General features: G+C 40.9%; 1 protein-coding gene across 2 annotated transcripts in view; it reads left to right on the forward strand.

The window, feature by feature from the left end:
• Positions 1–15,416, forward strand: part of SHANK2 (SH3 and multiple ankyrin repeat domains 2) — a gene marked incomplete at both ends in the record, with an annotated part of 240,631 nt that overhangs the window by 130,468 nt on the left and 94,747 nt on the right. For both annotated transcript variants that reach the window (XM_082282737.1, XM_082282738.1), the window contains 2 exons: positions 303–385; positions 2,038–2,162. In XM_082282737.1, the coding sequence (XP_082138863.1) occupies positions 303–385; positions 2,038–2,162 (208 nt within the window). The remainder of the gene's footprint in view (positions 1–302; positions 386–2,037; positions 2,163–15,416) is intronic.

Consider the following 15,416-nt stretch of genomic DNA (forward strand, 5'->3'; position numbering starts at 1 on the left):
CATGTTCATCCAGTCATTCATATAGAACACAAACCACCATGCATGATTTCTTCTTCTTTCTTTTTCCTCTCTGCCTTTTTTACTCCTTTTAAGTTGCTTTGTCATGTTCTCTTTTACCATCCAGCTTAGTCTTTGTCTTCCCCTCGCTGCTATTTGTTCTATATTTTCCCATGCTTGGTTACTGCAATATTATTTGATTAACGGGCTGTGATGATGATGAACCTGCACACTGGAGGAGCAGCTACTACAGTGGTGATGAAGGGATGTAATAATGGTCGCTATCCTCGGAATTCTCTCTACAGTGACTGCATAATAGAAGAAAAGGCAGTGGTCCTGCAGAAAAAAGACAATGAAGGATTTGGATTTGTGCTCAGAGGGGCAAAAGGTATGTGCTTCTGTGTGTGTGTGTGTGTGTGTGAGTGTGTGTGTGTGTGTGATGTGCAGTGGCATGAAGAAATTTATACATCTCGGAATATAAGCAGGAATTATTCTTGGTGCACTTGGTTGCTAGACAACAGGATTCTCTGTGTGCTATACTACTCCGATGGATTTCGGTGGCTTCTCTCCGAAGCAGTTTGCATTTTTACATAGGAGAAGCACTGCATAATCGTTTGGGGGGAGAAAGTTTTGCCTGTATTTTTCTCGTGCCGGTGGATGTAGTATTTTGCCGTTAATCTGTTCTGTTGTGCAGTTTACTTAACTGTGGGAAACCTGCTTTCCTCATAAAAACTGCTGCTTTATTTCAAATGCCAGCCTGATTAAATAGGGCTGCGAATAGGAGTAGGCAAGAGAGGGATGTTTTGTTTAAAATAGGGTGGATCTTTCTGCAAGGTGACATTGGTGCAGTTTTAGTATGAAAATACGACCTTTTTTTATATCTTCAGAAGCTGCACGTATGTTGCATGGCCTGTAGTGTGCTCATTTTTAAAGCTGTTCATGTGTTAAGCTGCATGGTCCTTCTCTGTAGGCTAAAATCTATCACGGTGGCATTCCTAAGAGTTAAAAAAGGCATTCTATTTAATGATTTGCTTTTTAACTTTCAGTGCAGTTTGCTCCTTTAGTATTTAAAAAAAGAATATATATCTATGATGGTATGCCCCATCTCTTGCTCCCCCTCATTTCACATGGGTTCTCCCTTGCCTTGCTTGAGCATGAAAATTATTCCATGTCTTCATTCTTGGGACATGGCTTTTGCTCTCGCCGCTCCCCACCCCTAAACCTAAACCGGTGCCACCGCGGATCTGCAGGGCTGGAAAAGCTTTGCCAGTTTTAGCCAAATGAAATGTTTGGAGTCGAAGCAGGAAAGCCAAAGGCACTGCCTGATCTCTGAGCACTGGTGTGGGTTATCAGTGCTTCGAGCAGGGCTCACTCCCTCTGTGGGAGCCCGACAGTTTCCCCGAGCTTTTCTCCGTAGCAGCGGGGGCACCTCAGGTGAAAGACCCAAGGACTTTCCTGCCCATGTGTGTACGTGACACAGAGGGACAGGCAGGGCTGTCACAGGGCCAGCTGTGCCTCCTGTCCTTAAAAGTGATTTCTTCTGGTCTCTTCTTTGTTATGCACATCTAAATTTAGGAGGGAAAAAAAAAAAATTCTGGTTGATCTTCTTCATCCTTTGCCACCGACCCTACCCCCCTAGTTAGCCAGATGCTCTCTCCTGGCTACAGCACATAAATCATTTTTAGGTGGATGTTGCCAGAGTTACAGCATTCTTCCAGGCACACAAAAGGGTTACTTGAGCCAATACCAAATATCCTGGAATATCAGAACCCAACTCTTGCCTGGTGCAGCTTGATTTGGTTTGTGTCAGGAAAGGAGTAGGTATTTTCCCCTCTGGAAGGAAGACCTGTGGATTGCTATTGCAGAGGGATTGCACTCTGTCCCCAGCATCCTGATCTCCCGTGAGGCACATCCCTCTCACTTCCAGCACCCACCATTTTTTAACCCTAAATTGGAATGGCCAATGATAGGCCTGTAGTCAAGTGGTAATTGCAAGCACTCCATAACTTTCTTTTTTTAATGTGGTATTTATTTTTAAAGCTGACACACCAATTGAAGAATTCACCCCAACTCCAGCCTTTCCTGCTTTGCAGTACTTGGAATCTGTGGATGAAGGGGGAGTAGCATGGCAAGCTGGCCTGAGAACTGGAGACTTTTTGATCGAGGTAGGAGATCCTGAAATTTGATTCTCAGTGCTCTGTTGGGGAAAGAGTGGTGTTCCCGTTGGAGGATTGACTCTGGAAAAAAGTGTGGGATGCCTCTGAGCAGCAAGTTCAGTGGGCTAACACCAGTAATGTGCTTCACTTGATCAGTTTAAAACTTCCTGCAGCATTCAGGAAAGCAGTGACAGAGAACAGTGGTCAGGCTGGCTGGGAATTTTCTGGTTGTTCTTTTTGTCCTTTGGGAATACACTGTCAGAGATATTTGAGGTCGTAGTTGAGTTATTGAAATTTAGATGAATTTCAATATTTATTGTAGGCTATCAGTTCTGGTTTCTTCTGTAAGTTTTCGGGGAGTAACCGAAATTAATGACTTTTTATGCAACTGTTTCTGCACTCAGAAATATCCGTGTCTAGTGGTGTTTAGTAACCATGGAGAATAAAGCAAATTACTTTGGCTTGAAATTGAATTTTTCCAACACTACACTGTAAATACAAAAAAAAAAAAAAAAAAAAAAAAAAGCAATGGATGTTATTGCAGTATAAATTACTTTATAAAAAGGGTATATTTAAATACTCTGTTTGTTCATGCCAAAAATATCTTTGTGTTTGATATTTTGGAGGATTTTTTGTTGGTATTTTAGGTTTTGTTTGAATGGTTGGTTCTCCTTTTGAGTGTTGCTGGGCAGTTTGCAGCAAAATCATGATTTGAGATTTTTCTTCCTCTTTCCTCCACAACCTTCTCACAACCAAGAAAGGGATGCTGTGGTTCTGTGAAACTGGGTGTTGAAAATAGGTCTTTTGGGATGGACTGACCAAGCCTTGTCCTTAAGATCTATTGATTTTAAATTATTTGATGTGTTCTTCTTCAGGCTCATGTATGATTTGGTAAAATACTTCCCGGTGTTACAACGTTTATTTCTGCAGAGCTGGCTTTTGCATGCGGGAGAGGGTACAACACGCAGCTTTTTTTGGAGTGTGCCTTGAACTCCCATGGTGATTGAATTTAAATAGTTGCACCACTTCCTCACAGTGTAGCCGTGAAAGAACAGGCTTTGCAGGCTTCTAAAGTAAATAGATGTGCATTTTTATCTCTGTCTTCAAGCACATTTCCCTCGCTGTTTGTTTACTTAAGAAGAAGCGTTTAGCAGAGCGTTAAAGACCAGCTTACAAATGGAACTGCCTCGTTCCCTGGGCAGGGATCCTTCCAAAGCTCTCCTTATTCCTCTTAGGTGGGGTTTTGAAACAAGGATATATTTTTAGAGGTTGGTTTCTTGTTCAGCTTTTAATCCATGGCAAGTATGAGGAGTCTGTACTGGCAGGTTGCACAGATAGAATTGATGATGAACAATGTGCAATTTAATTCATTATGGAATGAAAAATATGCCCATGGATTTTTTTAAGATCTCTGAAGGGATGGAAGAAGTCTGGGTAACTGATTCCACACAAAGCTTTACTGGTTTTTTGGCAAATGAGAGAAGAATTATAATTAATTGTCTAGACAATTTACTCCTAGCCCTAGCTTAGAAGAGCAGCTAAACATGCACATACATTGCTGAATCAGGAGGACGTTAATCCACACTCCAGCATATTTGTAATTAATTCTGAAAGAAGCCATTATTACATGCAAATCAAATCCATTTTTGTGTAATTTATGTTCATCGGGGTTACTCTGCTCTGAATTTTGCAACTTAATTAACAGGATATGATAATCCTGAGAAATGACAACTTGGCTGTTGCAGGAGACTTTTCTGTTGGAGAAAGGCAGGGCTTTTTTCTGTTTTATGGCCAACATGCAGTGCACAGCCCTGGCTGGCTGGAGAAAGCCATCTTTAGAGATATTTACAGTGAGGCAAAAGATTGTTGAAATAGGAGTCCACCTGCACTTCTAGGAATGCCACACTACTTTAGCTTTTATGCTGAACGAGAAGATTTAAATTTCCATGGCGGCAAGTGGTTGTCAGCCCTGGAGTAGTCAGCCTGCCTTGCTGCTAAATGATTTCTCCCGTGACTCTGAAGTTTATGCCTCTGTGTGTAAGCACCACCTCAACCATTTGTAAGTCATATAAGGCATTTATCATAAATGTCACATGAATAATAAAAGAGTTAATGGGCAACCAAGATCCTAATTAGTGCCATTTATAACACTCGAGGAAGGCGCCGGGTGTCAGGGAAGGGAGAGTCCGGTTCAGCAGGGGGCAAAATGAGAGGCAGAGCAGATGTTTCGCTCTTGCTTGAGGAGGTTTGGTGGCTTGGGGTCATGGAGATGAGGGGAACCTCACTCTGGAAAGACAGGTTTGACAGGGAGATAGGTCCTGTCTTTGGAGAGCACGAGGGCAGGAGAAGAGAGGGCATCATTTCTTCATGTACAGTTATGGTCTGGAATCTTCTGAAGGAGGTAAAACTTCGAAATCAGCTATGAAACATTATTATAATTCATGATTGGAGCTGATATATGTGGAGCAGAACAAATAAAAGATATGAACGAAAAAGGAAGAAAAGGTGCTGTCTTACTCCAGCAGATAAATGGAGTAGGGATTACCTGGAGCAGCTGGCATTGTATCATATGACTGAGTTTTTATCAAGTGTGCAGTTCCCGATTTGTCCAACCTGTACGACTAATTTTAACGTGAGACTTCAGAGATGAACATTACACTTGCCCTTGGAAACAGTGCTCACAGAGTCTCCATGGAAATTTCTGACAGCATGTGGTTTGTCTCCTCCTTGCTTCAAGCCCAGCCGTGGTTTTTGTCATAAAAATTGTAAAGTGTGTAGTGGCTTTCCGGGATGGAGCACAGGGCGAGTGTACTGGAAAAGCGCAGGAGTAGTTTTAGAGCTGAAGGAGTGAGGCTGTCAATAGACGTGGATTTCCATAAACAATTCAACAGATGCCAGTTCAAAGTGATTTTTTTTCTTAGCTTTGATGAACAATCAGAAAACAAGGATTTGGTTGTTATAACTGAGATCTTCCAGCATGCCCTATGTGTTATTTTTAACTATTTTAGTTGATGTTTTCCTGAATCTTGATATCAGCCTGATTAAAAAGATAGATAGAAGTAAAGCAACATATTAGGCCAAGTGCTAGAAATTGCAGTCTCCATTAGAAAGGGGTTAAAAAATTCCAACCATCTTCTTTTTGTAGGTCATTGATAACTCATCAGTGACTGGATTTCTATACTATAAGTGCTCAGCTTTGTAAAAATTCAGAGAGTTCTGCCTTGAAACATGACTTCAAGAATTCTGGAAGGCGGGGTTGTGTTGGAGATTTGCCTTGATGACATAAACAAATCTAACCATCTTTGAGTAAAGAAATCCATTAAACTGGAAGGCCTATTTTACCTCAGAATATGTTTTTTTGGAGGGTTTAGTGGGTGAGATATAGATTGTCTTTTAAAATGAACCTCCAGTGGATTATTAACTATTTGTTCTTGTTGTCCCCATGAGTGTGCAGCTGTTCTGCAGGTGTTGCCTGATGGGGCCCATGGGGATTTTTCCTGTCACACAAACAATAATGTTACAATATCAATACTCAGAAAGACGAGTTAATTCTGCAATATTTTACCAGAACAATGCATTTGTTCTCTAAATGAGGCATTGCAGTTTGCATTATTGTGCCATAAAATCTCTTATTTTTCCAGATAAATTGAAATGTTATTGTCTTCAGAATAGCATGGCTGCTTATTTACATTCCAGTTAAAATGTAAACTAGATAGACCTGGTGAATTATTCATTTATAAAATAAAACCAAAAGGGAAAAATTCAAGGTTTAATTTGAGGATCAAAACCAGAGACGGTAATAGAGGAAATTTCATCATTTTGCTGCAGAACTCTTCAGTTGGTGCTTGTACTAAAACGTGCAAAATATCTGTAATATAACTGCCTGTATTTCTTCATCCTCAAAAGCTTTTACAATTTACTAGTACAAACTTTTCTTTAACTGGTTTTGAGTGGAAAATAAACATTTTATTACAGACAGCATTATTTTGTCATTATATTAAAGATATTTGTTCTCTACTGCATGTGAGAAGTAGCAATAAGCATTTAGGGAGACATCTATAAAATATCTGAAATATTAAAAAAAAACCCCAAAGACCCCACCTTCATACACAAATATCTTTAGATTGATATTTAGCAATAGGTTACTGGTTTTATTCCAGTAAGCACTTTGTACAAACTTGAAAACTGCTGTGGGAAGCAAACTTTGAACTTTATTGTTGTAGCTTAGACTCTGATAATTATGAATATTTTTAGCAATGTGATGCCTTACATTGGTATTCAAAGGCTGGGTGAATGAGTGGTTTTACAAAGCCAGCTATTACTGATTCCAATCCTTTTAGCAAAAGAGAAACCTTCCCATCCTTTGATAATCTTTGTTAATTACCCTGTGGCTGCATTTTATTCCTAGTGTGAACTTTGCTCGCTTCCACCACCAGATGCAAATCTAAATTTATTTTTTTCTCGGGCAGGCTCATGGGGACCATGACATTTTTTTTTGCTCTTGGAGATAAGTGGAGGCTTTGTTAATGGCTTTGTATGAACAGGGATTCTCACGTTGCAGATGAAAGTTTGCTCATCTCCTCCCAGCAGTGTGGACACCAGCTCCATGCAGTGCTTCATAAGAGTGCTGTGTGTAGGAGGAAGAAAGCAAACCAACATTCTCACTACATTTCTGAGGGCTGGATTTAGCTCTCACACTTAGGCCTTTTTGGGGCACCAGCAGGGTCAGGTCCACGTTAGTTCAGTGTCTTGCAGGAGGGTGTTTGTTGCCAGCTTGCCTGCTGCTCCTGCCCTGCCAGGGAGCCTCCCCTTTGGCAGCAGAACAGCCAGGCTGGGAGCTGCTCTGTTCCTAGACAGCACCGACTTTGGGTTTGGATCAACTCTACAAACCTCTTTTTAATGATGAGGGGCTTGCCAAAGCTGCAGCAGCACTGCAGTGTTTGAGCTTCGAGAGAGCGCGTTCCAGGCTTGGAACTGGATGGTCTTTGGTTCCTTCCAACACAAACCACTCAGGGATTTCTTACATATCTATACACAGCACCAGTCTGGGCACCACTGTTTTTAAATCTGTATATTTAATTGACACATAGTTTGGTCTAACCAACCATTAGAGGAGAAGGCTTATTTCTGTCAACCAGTTACTCGTCATCCTGTTGGTGACACCGGTAAATTATGTCTGCTAAGCACCAGCAAGCCCCTGACACTGCTTAAAATGCAGGCTCTCAGAGTGCAAAGAAAACTTTCTTCCTGTTTTGCTTTTGGAATTCTCCTGCTGAAGTGTAGCTACAGATGTACTGGAGGGTTGGGACAATGGGCTCTTGGAAAAAGAGCAGCTGTGGTACAAGTGTTGAAGAGCCTGGTGTATCTGTGCAGCATCTGACCGAGGGAATTGATTTTTCACTTGATGGAGAAGTGTTTTACTTTTTTTCCACTTAAACTCAGTGACTGAGGGTTTGGATTTGTTTATTAATTTTTTTCTTAATTTATGTTTTTAGTGGATGGTGCAGCAGAATGAAATTACCAAGCCCTCAGAGTGCTTTGGATGTGCACAAACCCACTGTACATAACTGTTTCTGATTGTTCTTTTCATCTGTTTCTCACGTGTATCCTCTAACCCGTAGGAAGTGATGGTGTTCCAAATGCGCCAGTGTGAGCATAAAAAGGAGGAACAAATCTTGGTTGATTTTTAAAATACATTATTAAGACTGTTACCTTTTTGACATAGATGGAAATGGGCAGACAAAAGAGAATTTGGTTCTTAGAAGAGCTCAGTTATTCCCACATAAGCAAATTATATGCTTTAAAATAAGACTGAGGAGCAGAGAAGAATGAAAGCCCTTTGCTTTCCAGGCTGTGAGCAGAACTGGGAATCATTTTTCTTTAGCCTTGACTCTCCATGAGGTGTATATTAGGCTTCTGATTCCCCAGAATTTAACAAGTAGCTCTTTGAAACTCTGAGCTGATTTTTCTGCTTCTCTGAGAGGAGGATTTGCAAGGAATTGTGATGATAATGGCAGCACCAGCCAGAATTAGCTCTGTGTCCATTCAGTTCTCCATTTTCAGTTTTAAGGCATTTTGGCCTCGATGCCACAGTATTTTAGGAGAATTTCCTGACGTTCCTATCCTGAGGGATTCTGCCAAAGCCCGTGGGACTGCATGTGGAGTGTGGAGATATCCACAGGGAGCCTTCTGGCTCCTAGTGAGTATGAAAACCACTATTTCCCCGAATTCCTACTACAAAATCCTCTAAAAATAGCAAGTTTGTATAATGTTAAGCTACTTAGTATCAGTAGTCAGTTCTTGGCCACCTAGAAGCCATGCAGTGGCATCCAGCCACCTTGGCCATCCTGGGATTCACATAAAGCCCAGCTATGGACAACCATCACTCGTGCAAAATCTGTTCATCCTCTCTTCAAATACCACAGCAATAGTGCATCTCTTCCATTTCCCACTCTCAGGTGCTGGGGTTAAGTATTAAAACTAACACCAAATAAATAAATGCTTTTTTTGTGGCGTGGTTGGGCAATTACCACAAGACATTCTATTAAAATTAATTTCCCCAAAGCCTGTTGGCTTTTTTTAGTCTCTGGATACTATGGAAACCTGGTTGCTGGAATGGAGCTATATGAAAAACACTACTTGTGCCTGGTATTTTAGGGGAGAAAGTACCATGTCTTTTGATTGCAGGATGTTGCTACAAACCTGCAAAACTGCAGGTTGAGGGAAAGCAGATGAGTTGTTTCAAATGGTGGAGAATGAACTGGCAAACTCCTATTGCTGAGGGCAGAACTAATCTAAAAACCTGGAATCCTTCCTTCTTTCTTTTTTCCCTTTTTTTCTTTTTCTGGGGGAGGTGCAAGCATCTTACAAGCAGGAGAAATACTATCACAGGGAGTTACATGTGTGTGTACATGGTTTCTTCATTTATTTATGGGCAGTTTTCTTTTTCCTCTTCTGAGACTGGCAATCAATTTGTGTGACACTGAAATGCTCAGTTCATCTGCTGGTTGTGTTTCATGAACCACAAGTCTGTGCAGAGGTTAAAAGGAAGGTTATGAACATCTGATCATCGTATGCTTCATGAGCAGTAACATTTCCCTCTCTCCCTATCCCAAAAATTCAAATTTTCCTAAAAAATACCTTCACTCATAGACCTCTACGAGGCAAATAGATCTATGCTATTATCTCCAAATCTGAAAAAGCAAATGAGAACTCTGTAGGTGGACATGTACTGTATTTATTTAGGGTTTTTTGGTAGGATTTCCTCAGTGTTGTTCTCTTTTAACCTTCACTCTGGAATGAGGTTCCTAAACTGTTCTCGAGGTTTCAGAGGGGTTAAATAAATCCCTCCATGTTGGTACACACAGCAGGCTCCCCAGTGCTCGTGTGTGGGTGCTAAGAACTACAGAAACACTTGACTTAAGGAAATTCTGAACTTTTGGGTCTGATCTAGCAGAAGCTCTGCATTCCTTTGGTTATTATTCCTTTAATATTCAATCTCTAACATGTGTCTTCTACAGAAGAGTGGGTTCAGATTTAATCCATTAATTGCTTAAGAAAAGCAGGAGGAGGCTTTCTTCCCCATTGCTGTTCTCCTCAGAAGCTGGCTGATGGTAAATACATGGGAATATTCAGTGTTTGAGTTATGCTAAACTTGATCCCAGTAAATGGTGACTATCCCACTCAGAGCTGCTGTGCTCCTCTGAAATGACCGTGCAACTCTGCAGGACACCAGTGAGGGAGAGGGTGGCTTTCCAAGGAATCCCTGCCTCGTTTAGTTCCTCTGCCTTCAAAGCATTTCCCGTGGCTTGTGACTGGGTGGCTCAGCAAATTCATCTAATAAGCAAATTGAAGTGTACTTTAAATCAATCAGATTAGAAGTAACATTTTACATCCTGTTGTGCCACTGATAGGAATCTTCAGAGACTCTTGTATACAACAATGAAGGAAAATAATAATCCTTCATCTCTACCTCATTTTTGCCTCATATATTCTGGCAGCTGTTTGGGGAGCTGGATTTGTTGTTCTCATCTTGTGGCACAAAGTTTTCACTTGTTAGGAAAACATCATTTCTCTGTAGTCAAAACAGGATCTCCTGTGTTGTCTTCATGGCCAAGTGGTGGCTCCTCTGTTTTTGGGTTCTGGATGTGGCTGGACTTGAAGGTCTCTGAGTGCTTTGCTGATCAGAGCACTGGGAATTGTCCTAGCAAAATACATGGAAGTTTCTCAAGAATGGGTATATAGGATGCTAGGATAAGAGTAGGTAGCTAAGTGTTCCTTTTTTAGCTGATGAAGAGAAAATCTGAAAGCAAAGAAATACGTAAAAAGAAATCATGGAAGAGTTTATTTGCAGCCTGGTACAAAAAGGGTTGGTTCTGGACAAAAGCCATACAAAAATCTAGAAGGCAGATACCAAAGTCTTGTGTTGATTATGTTGTATTTTATTAAAAAAAAAATACAAGCAGCAAAATCAAAGAATCCTTTTTTATCTCACCCCGTCAATCTCCCCAGTATTTTTTATTGCAATTTCTTCTTCCAGAGCTGTTCTCCAAACAGCTGCTATTGTTTTTAATGGACCCAACCTGTGGCTTTTCAGCACCAGATAGATTTGTGAGAGGCTGTGCTCATTGCTGACAGGCTTGGGATTTGTTAACTGCATCTGGTGTATTTATTTACAGTGGGGGTGATTATGGCTCACTTCAACTACTAAATTAAAGAGAGAATTGTTTTTAAATGACCAGCAAAACATCCACTGTAATAATTCTGTAAAAGTTTCTTGGGTTTTTATATCTAAATATGCCCTATTGACTGTGCCTGGTTTTGGAGCTGGCTTGTGCAAAACCAGATAGATTGGGAATGGAATTGAAGATGGGTTTTGCCTGGGAGTAGTTCTTTGGTTCCCATAATTCCCTGTGCATTTTTAGAATAGTTTGGAGATATTTAATAGAAATCAAGTGCACACCTAAAAAAGTGGTGAGACCTGATGCTTGTCTCTGGCAGCTCCAAAAGTAAAGAAACTTGCCCATGCCCTGACTGGTAGCAAATAATGCAAAATTGGGCAACTGCTGCCATTTTAAGGCCGTGATGGCCTCTGTCATCTTCTCCCAAGGAACAGGACAAGAGGAAATGGCCTCAAGGTGGACAAAGGGAGGTTTAGATTGGATATTAGGCAAAACATCTCCCCAGAAAGAAGGGCCTGGAACAGACAGACTGCCCAGGGCAGTGGTGAAGCCACCATTGCTGGAGGGATTTAAAAGCCTTGTGGATGTGGCATTTGGGGACATGGGTCAGTGGTGGCCTTGGCAGTGCTGGGTTAGTGGTTGGACTCAGTCATTTTTGAGGGTTTTTCCAACCAAAACCGTTGTCTGTTTCTATCCTGGCAAAGAAGTTGGGATAACTTGCAGGGTTTTAGGGCTCTGTGAGGCAGTTCCATCTTCCTGTAGTTGCCTTATCCAAGTGCTCACATTTCAGCTGCTTCACTGGAACTGGAAACTTGGGATTCAGACCATTCCCATGGTGGATAAATCCTCTGATGGCTGCAGGTGGTGGCTGGATGCTCTCTGAACTATTCAAATGCACCTAAAGCAGCTACATTAAATCTTGTCGTTCAGGCATTGACTTTTTTCTTGTCCTTTTCCAGGGCATATTGAAATGAAAGTTAGATTCATTTTGGGTAGATTAGCATCTGTGAATGTTAATATCAACTGTCACTGGAATAGAAAGATTGTCTGGATAGATTTTTCTGTCTCTGAAGGGATTATGTAGTTAGTAAATTCTTGTCTTTAACCTCAGAAAACAGGGAAGGGTTTGGAATATAAAAATGGGAACTGGTACAATATTTGACACTGTTGTAAGACTCACCAAGAATAAGTTTTCCAGACAGGAATACTGTCACCTTCCTAACATTACAGAGGAATTTTTAATGGGTGAAATTCCTCCTTCATTTGCATACTAACCCAGATCTACTTGCTAGATTACTCTTGAAGCTTCAGCTTGACTCTCTGAATATTAAAAAAAAATTTGATATTTTAAGTAGTCTGTTTTGCTGCTTTTAATGTACAAATGAATGTCATTAATCCAATTTACATATTTCTAAAGACCTTTTGATGTAGTAAGATGCAAAAGTTGTTTATTTTTAATGTTTTTTTTTTTTAGTCATGATCTTATATGCAAAAATGCTGCTGCCAGGCAATTTTCCACCCAGAGAGTTTTAACACAGTTATTCATAATCAGCATCAGATCAGTGACATGACAGCAGTTTTTGGGAGATCTATGACCCATTCTACACATTAACTTTCAAATTGCCAAGATTGTGCAAATCCACATTTTAGAAAATTCTAATTCTTATTTATTTGTCTCCATGGGAAAATATCAGGGGTTTGTTGTTTTTTCCTGTTGGTCTTTGTTCTATTGTTTTGGTTTTGGGTTTTTTTCCCTTCTAATATCTCAATTGCATCATATTCTATAGACAAGAAACATTATTTTCCCTACTTTGGATTTTGGTTTCCAGTCCATAGGGATCTGGATAAAGAAATGCTGCCTTCAATAAAATATGCCATGTTTGCACAGCAACTTCTTTATTGTTCTGCAGTAATGTCTTTGGGAGAAGTGTCTCTTTTGAATTATTATTTTAATTAGTTTTGATTCACATTGGTTCCTGTTCTCTCCCATGCACACAGAGAACTCTCTCACCACAAAGTTTACTCTGAAAACTGCCCCATTACAATGACAGGCATTAAAAAATCACTTTGTCCGTAGTTGTGGGAAGGTTCCTGCCTGCCTGGTCCTTCATATCCTGAATATCAAATGAGATCTTTAGTCTGCAGACTTGAGAATTTGCTTAATGTGGAATTTGGAGTGATGTGTGCAAGCTCAGGCTCAGTAGCCCATTCCCAAAGGATGCTCCTGCTCTCTGCAAGCCCCATCTGCTTCTAGCACCAGAAGGGGTTGATTTTATTTGATGCTTTCAGTATAGATAATCTGTATTTACAAGGTTCTGTAAGATCCAGTCTCACTGCCCCCTGCTCATCTTTGACAAGTTAAACCTTGAGTGTTTCACTCTGATTTGGAGCAAGACCCCCCAAGTAGTGGATGAGCTGCTATCAGACAGGCAGAGAGACCAAAACCAGATAAAATGTAAACCCAGCATACTTCTCTTCTTTTGTCAGTCTTCTTGCTAATGAGAAAAAAAAAAAAAAAAAAAGAAAAAGGAAAACCCTTACAAATGTAATCCCAAAAGTTGAAAGAGATGGGGAGAAAACAAGAAAATGGGAAAAAAAAAGATTACATATGGGGTTTTTTTCTGTCAGCCTACTGAGACATTTTGATCCAATGGTTTAACAGACTGTGAGGTGTTTGTGATGCAGAATAAAGCTTCAAGATATCAATCTGAGGATCAACTTTGTATTTGCAAGTTAACAGCTTTGCTGAATGGCTCTGTTGGGATTTTAGGATATATTAGGAGTGGTTGAAGAAAGAAGGTTATACTTAGACTTGGAATTACAGAGCCTCATTTAAAATGTAATGTTTACTAAACTTACTGTGCAATGTAGAAAATGCACAGCAACTTATTTGCAGAAGGAATAAAGACTAAGGGCTGTCCAAACCCAAATAAAATAGTAATTTTTTTCTTCAAAAAATCTGTAGATATGATTTCTTTCTTAAGGATTCCAGACCACAGCTGGGCACTAAACAAGCTCCTGGTTAGCCCAAGTCAGGGGCACAAGTGCTCAGAAGACACTCTGGGCAGGAATGTAAGTCGAGCTGGATAAATCCAGTCCATGTGTTTCCACATAAATACCAGTAGGAAGGCAATGGCAGTACATGTTTTGGAAAACTAAACATTTGGAAATTGTCAGATTTATGGCTTTGTATCAAGGCACTGAATCACCCAGAGATTATCAGCAGTAAAATATGTGAATAAGGCTGGTAACATATTGTTTGCATGTGGAAAAAAAGCGTAAATCCAGCACTTTCTAACATCTGGGAAGCCTGGCCAATTGTTAAAAAATTATTTTGGTTCCCTAAATTCCTCACTTTTGGAAGAATTCTTAAAAAGGTGAAACCATTGATTGTATCTGGGGAACTCTCATTGTTCCATGTCTTGTCATCTTGATGTTAGTGCCAGCTGTCCCCTCGGAGTCCTCTGTCAGGGACTGGAGATAGCCCCGTGATTCAAGCAGAGATGTCCAAATTTCAATCCCCAAATAAGCTTCAGAACCCAGTAACACTGAGAGAGCTGGTACAGCAAGAGTCCAGCTCCCTGAAGTGCTGTCACGTTTTCCAGGCATTCCCAGGGCTGTGTGGTCCGGAGAGATCCCTTTTCTCTGAGCATTCCTAATAGCAGTGGTAGCCTGAGCTGGATGTAGCTGCCTCAGCCACCATATGTATCCATCTCTTCAGGCTGTTCATGTTTTGTGGCAGCTTTGGCAGCCTGCCGGGATTTTTCTGAGTAATGCAAGTGGTGGGGAATAATAATAATAATCCTGTTAACCCTTTGGTTTCTCAGCCAGCCAGGAGCGGGATTTGGGGAAGCAGAGCCTCCCCTGCCCCCCTTTCCCTGTGCCCCTCCAAAAATGCACCAATGAGTACGTGTTAGGAAGCCAAATAGAGACAGGGATATGAATAATCTTCCTAAGGAGGTGAGAGTATAAAAAAGGAAGATGATATGATTCTCCCTCTGACAATTTTTTCTGGCAGTTCGAAAAATATAAAGAGTGATTCGTTGTTTGCCCCTGTTCCCCTTCACTCCCAAGGTCAGATAAGAATGGCAACCATGGTGGTTAATGCTGACAACCTTTCTCCATCCCTGTCTGGCTTCTACAAAGCAGAGATTTGCAGTGGCAGTATAATGCAGCACTGTGAGCTTTTTTCCTTGGCTGAGGCAAAAGCTTCCCAAATTCTGCATTTGGAGGGATTTCCAGAGCACCAGAGGACACTAACCCTGCACCGAGAGCTGAGGACAGCTGAGCTATGGTAACATTATTAAAATATTGGCAGCACATCACTGCCTTAGGGATAGGATGACTGCATTTTGATAAAGGCAGGGCAGAGCAAGGATGAATAACTGTTCTAATGCAGGGAAATGCACAAGAAAGGGGCAGCATGTGGGACTGAACTTCCAGGGAGATAAACAGAAGACCACAGATTTTACTGACACTGCTGGTATGCAAATCAGCTCTACCACATTATGAGAATCTTCATCAGATTCCTGGTCTCCTGGAAGGTGTCCCTGCTCCAGTGGAAGTGTCTCCCTCATGGCAG

The sequence above is a fragment of the Coloeus monedula genome (assembly GCF_965178545.1).
Source record: "Coloeus monedula genome assembly, chromosome: 6".
NCBI classification, from domain to species: domain Eukaryota; kingdom Metazoa; phylum Chordata; class Aves; order Passeriformes; family Corvidae; genus Coloeus; species Coloeus monedula.